Source organism: Vulpes vulpes, chromosome 4 (assembly GCF_048418805.1).
Source record: "Vulpes vulpes isolate BD-2025 chromosome 4, VulVul3, whole genome shotgun sequence".
In the NCBI taxonomy this organism is placed as follows: Eukaryota; Metazoa; Chordata; class Mammalia; order Carnivora; family Canidae; genus Vulpes; species Vulpes vulpes.
The window spans coordinates 143,468,457-143,474,456 of record NC_132783.1 but is presented as its reverse complement, the minus strand read 5'-3'; the positions used below and the strand labels follow the sequence as shown (position 1 = coordinate 143,474,456).

The following is a 6,000-nucleotide window of genomic DNA, read 5'->3' as shown; positions in this document are numbered from 1 at the left end:
GTTTGAGACATGAGTGATTTCCATAGCTGATTCTATATGGAATCACATGATTCCACAGCTAATTATCTGTGGCTACTGAATACTCAGAGTTGATAAGCAAACTCTTTGCCCACTAAAGTCTGAGAATTTTCTTCTGACACTGACAAACTGGAGTTTTTAAAGCAAGATATTAAGTGTTAAGATGACTCAAGTCTATTTCGGAACATTTATAAATCATTTTTTTTCTTGACTCAAAGCAGCAGAATTAAAAAAGAGAGAGAGATTTAATCCATATTTATAATAATGATATAATTGCCTCATTTCAGAGTTCATATAAAATATAACACTTGGAAAGCTTCCATTAACAAAATTCTAGGATAAATCAACACAGAAACATAATATTTCAAGACTACAGAAGCTCCATTTTGCCTCCATATTATATTTAACATTAGGGGTTTAAAAGCAATCCATTATCATCATAATATGTCATTAAAATTAGATGGATCTGAGGTGCTTTTGTCACATAATCAGGGAAATATTTTGGTACTCAAAACCATGCAGAGGACTTTGGCTTTTATGTCAATGGTTAAATGTACACATACATTTTTAGCTTTCAAATCCTCATCTGTAAAGTTAGCAGGTGAATATTAAGAACACAAACCAAACAAAACAGAACAAAGCAAAATAAAATAAAGGCTGTGAATAGTTTATTGAAAATCTAAATCCAAAGGCTGATGTCATGGAGTTCCCAAACCTGACCTTCCCATTCTTCTTTGTATAGGAGAGTCGTAACACCAGAACCCGTGTTGGTTCTCCAAAGGCTTAAAGTACCTTTCTTTCAGGGTGAATGTGGTCCAACATTAGTATAATCAGAGTATGTGTCTCCAGGGGTTATTCCCCAGGGCCCCTGAGTGTTTCTTCTGATACAGCTTTATACGGCAATGCACACCATTATGATTTAAAAAATGATAAAGCAGCATCAGGAAAGCTAAAATGTTGTAAAAAACGTAAATTAAATTTTATTCCTCAGGCTTAGAACACACATTGAGAATTATTCAAGTTAAGCTTCCTTACTTCCCATACCTCAAAACTGAAACATGATAGCACAGGGCAGTTGCAAACAAAGGCAAAATTTCAAATTTTGCACATAGGTAGAATCAGACAGAAAAATGCAATGTAATTTTTGAGGACTCTTGATTATGATAAATTCGAAGAACAAAGGAAACGTTCCTCCTTGAGATGATTCTTCATTTATGGGTTTCAAAATTCCAATCTATCTGAAATACATAAATATGGTAATTTTTGGAGAATAAGACCATTATACTTATTTTAAGACTAATAGCGGTAACAGTAGAAATGTTATCTAAACATTTTAGGGGAAAAAATCCAAGAAATTTGAAGAAACTTGGTTTATTTGGGAAAATATCAAAGTAATTAAACTTGTGTATTATGTTTAGTTAGCAGTTGCTACACTGTTGAAGATTTTATGAAATTCTCTCATGATAATATGTTTTATTCAAAATGTATGTAACTTTATTATTTGTAAGCTAACAGAATTAGAAAATTAGATAGTGTCTGCAAGCCTTTACATAACAGAGCACTTTGCAGTTGGCAAAGCATTTTTACAGATGCTTCTTGATCCTCACACAACCCTATGAGATGGGCGGGAAGTCTCACCATCTCTATTTTGTGATTTGGGGCCCAGAAGCTCAGAGAGTTTCAGGCACATTTCCGAGGATACTAAATGTGAATCTCTGTTTTCTTTTTTCTTTTTTTGTTTTTGTTTTTGTTTTTTTTTTTTTGGCTTCAGTTTTATACATTTTCCTACAGATCCCGAACAGATAGGGGCCAAGCAGTCAGTGAGATAGGGACCACCTGAACCTCGGTAAGGACTAAAGGTAAAACAATCGAAAGTCTACAAGATTTATGTAAACTGGAGTCTAATCTTCTCAGATGATGTTGTTCTCACGTGAGGTACATATTTTCGATGACTATTCGTATTTTATAAACAAGCAAGTTAGACCGAGGTATAAACCAACCAGCAAAATCTCCGAAAACTCATCTTAGGTCCTGGGATGATGAAAACTGCTGATGTCCATGGACCACCATGAATGGAATGGAACAGATCATTGAGTAGTCCCACATTTTATACAGTGTAAGGTTTGTGACTATTTTTTTTTTTAATTAAATCTTTCCCTGACATATCTGATTATCTGAGTATATCTTACTTAAACCATTCATTCTATCCATTAAAAAAGGGTTGGGGCTGGAGCGGGGGGAGGTTTCTTTTGTTAAAATAAAGGAGGGCAGGCAGGACAGAGATGGTAGTCTCCGTGCTTCAGAGCAGTGCACATGTGGTGCACAGAAATTGCATACATTATAGTGCAAGCAGCAAATCCCCATGCTCCATCAGTTTTGTATGGAGAAAAGAAGTGGGGAGGGCAAAGGAAAATGATACGTACAAGTCCATGATGGCCTGACCCGGTATCCTGGAGATACCCCATGTCATTTGAACACAAGACAACGCTAATAAGATCTGTCACGATAACAGACTGTGGGTCTTAAGGGTCCACACCAAGAAGTGGAAAAAAGAGGTCCCAATCACCCGCACAAGTTTCCTGTCGCAGTGTACTGCCCCTAGTCGTAAGCAATTTAGAATCTTTCGGTTTGGCTTTGCTTTGGAAAAGAAATCACAAACTATTGAAACACGTATCATCGTTTGGCTTAATTCAGGTATTCTTAATTGAACAGTACCACAGACTTTATTGAGCAACTGAAAATATACACAAGGAACAATAGCTTTTTCTCTGTATTTTTCTTTTTCTTTTTTTTTTTTTTTAATTTGACTGTCTTCCCATTAAATCACCCAGTTTCCATCATGAAAAGGGCACTTGTTTCCACAGTAGCTGTGTACAGCTTGCTCAGTTCCAAGCACTGTGTGTCCACGCTCCTTCCTTGCCATTGCTGAGGTTTCCAGAGCTCCACTTGCTCAGGAAGCCAATTCTAGAAGGTCGCATGAACTAACCCCCTAAGTTGTTCTTTCGGATTCTATTTCTCCATAGAGTTCAGCTAACTTTTTAAATTCGGGTCCCCAGTCTCCAAGGTAGTGATAATCCTGGTCTGATTGCGTGGTGGCCGAGTCCAGCGAGCTGATGGACCCGGCCTCAGATCTCTGGCCCTCATAGGCATAAGTCTGAAGAGAGTCATAAGGGGGGACGCTGGGGTCCAGGTCAGCTTCCACCAGTTTCTGCTTAATAAATTCCTGGACATCTATACTTTCCAGGGTGGACAGTGTCTGGTGTCTGGGGGTGAGTTTCACCTCGGGTCTGATATCTCTCCTATACTTGAGCTCCTCAGCTGCAGACGGATTCCTCAAGGCCGTGATGTCGAAGGCCTCGGTGTCCTCCTCGCCACCCCCCTCGTCATCGTAGGTGACCACATTCTCCCGCACATCCTCTTCAGAAATGATCAGGGGCTCTTTTTTGCTGCGTCTCAGGGTGATAAAAAGCACGACAATCGCTGAAGGGAAATGGAAAGAGGATGGAGAGTTAGAAACAAGGAAGGAGGTTCTTGGAGACTTGACATCAGCCGCTAGGTTCCACTGGGCCTCGCATCCTCACTCAAGCCTGAGCTCTGCACCCTCTGGATAACAGTGGAGGATTATTATCATTATTACTATTTTTAATCTCAAAGAATGTGAAAAAAGGGTGACCTCTACAAGGCCTTGGGAATCACTGATCTTCTCTAGAAAAACAGAATATTCTCATTGGTCAGGCTCATGCATTCAGGATTCCTGGCTCACCGAGGTCAATCATCCAGTCCTCACACCAAAGGAAGCAATGATGGGACCTCAGTAGCCAATTTGGTCTGGAAGAATAATGGTGTGTTGTTCTCTGTGTGGATCCTAGATGGACACACTAGGGGGCGGGTATTTTAAGTTTCTGTGAAATAGGAAGGAGGAGCCCCTCCCTTAAACACTTGACTTTTGATGCTTTGTAGGAAAACAAAGCAGGAGTATTTTGCACGGTTGGTCTCTTGCGCCCATTATCATTTAGAATAATATTAGCAGGCATTAATAATTGCATATAACTATCACGCTGCACAAGATGTTATTTTTTTTTGTACCTATGTTCCATAGGAATTTTTTAGGCTACCAATTACATAAATTCCTGATTTAATCCTCACAACAATGTACAGGGTTTTCCCAAGGAAACTGAGGCTCAGAGGAGGTTAGATGAATAACTAAGATCCAAGTCTAAGATCACACAATTGGCAGATGGAAGACCTTAGACTGTCATCTCTGACTTCTCACACCAGAGGTGACCTAGCTCCATTATCATATTCCATTTTGTTATTTAAAAAATGTGGAACAAGGAACTGAGTTGGGCATGTGGATTATTACCGGTAATGTCACAACCATTAGATGAAATGATGTTAATGGATCTTGGGCACTTTGGTTTGTCTGTTTCTCAGTATTTTCAAATCTTTCTATTTGATGATACTAAGCCATTACTAAATAGAAAGAATTACATCACTTCTACTTTGTGCTATTAGACCCAATATCCTTTACTTCAGCTCTACAGAATGTTCTTGGTCGGCTGATATTCCAGGTTTTATGACAGCAGTTCTCAGGTGCATTGCTATTTTAAACATTCTTTATAATATAATCAAAGAAGTACATTCAAATGGCATCTATATAAGGTGTGCATATAAAGTATACATATGTAAAACATACATAAATATACATATATAGAAACAGATTTTTTTAAAGATTTTTTATTAATTTATTCATGAGAGACAGAGAGAGAGAGAGAGGGGCAGAGACACAGGCAGAGGGAGAAGCAGGCTCCATGCAGGGAGCCCAACATGGGACTCGATCTCGGGTCTCCAGGATCATGCCCTGGGTGAAGGTGGCACTAAACCGCTGAGCCACCCGGGTTGCCCTAGAAACAGATTTTATACAGATAGCATGTGGCATACTTATGCCCTATATACACACAGATATATACCTATAGACATGTATTTTTACCTGAAATTCATATTTCTATATTTTATCTTATCTATTTATTTCTGTATACTGTATTTTGTCTGGCAACCTTACTGATAATATACTTACTGATAAAATGTCTTACTTTGGCCAATAAATCAAGTCATTTTTCATGTTAAAATGGCTGGTTGTTGATCTCAAGGGAATTTCTGTGCATGCCTAATAGGGAGAATGTGTTCAATACTATTAGAATAAGGAGGTGATTTGCGTTCTTCACCAATATCAGTGCTATATTTGTCTAATGAAATATAGGGGATAAAGCTGGGTTTTACTATTAAGATAGCTTATATTTGCTTATTTTTTCCAAATTAAAAAAAATCCTGATGTATTTCAATTCAAAATATAGATACTAATAAAGTTTAAACCTGGAGGTTTTACATCTCTCTCTTGCCTAGGCATAGAGAGTCATTTGCTAGTGACCAATGATTTCTAGATTTATTCTATATCTATTTAATATAAGAATCAACATATAATTAACCATATAATCTGAGAAACTTTTAAGAGTGAAAGGGGATTTTATTTACAATTACTGCAGAATATCAGGGCAAATATGAACATATGGTCCCTCTAGTCAAAGGTAATTAAAAAAAAAACTCAGAAGAATGTGGAAACACAGATAATAAGGTGCGTTTCCAGTGAATTACTTTACATTCATGTTTGTTCAATAGATGTTTCTGGAGCAGATGGCACACGGTAGATACTCGGTAAACAATTCTTATGCATTATGACAAAAGAATAATCTCTGTAAAAGTGAGGATGTGGCATAGCCACACTAGAAAAATAATATTTAAATATAGTTTTAAATTAAAAAAAATATATAGTTTTAAGTCAGCTTATGGTCATTAATAGTACCAAACGTCTAATTTTGCTTGATAACATTTTTAATGTTTGAAAACCAAGCTAAATGTTTGCCAAAAAAATCCCCAAATCAAATATATTTTAGAGAATGAAGATAACAATTACACACATAGATT

The 6,000-nt window shown here is 37.3% G+C and overlaps 1 protein-coding gene across 33 annotated transcripts in view; it reads right to left on the bottom strand.

The window, feature by feature from the left end:
• Positions 1-2,722: 2,722 nt before the first annotated feature.
• The window catches only part of CDH18 (cadherin 18), a 948,807-nt gene continuing 945,529 nt past the window's right edge, over positions 2,723-6,000 (bottom strand). For all 33 annotated transcript variants that reach the window (XM_072757177.1, XM_072757194.1, XM_072757200.1 and 30 more), the window contains one exon: positions 2,723-3,498. In XM_072757177.1, coding sequence (XP_072613278.1) covers positions 3,008-3,498 — 491 coding nt within the window. In that variant the 3' untranslated portion in view covers positions 2,723-3,007. The remainder of the gene's footprint in view (positions 3,499-6,000) is intronic.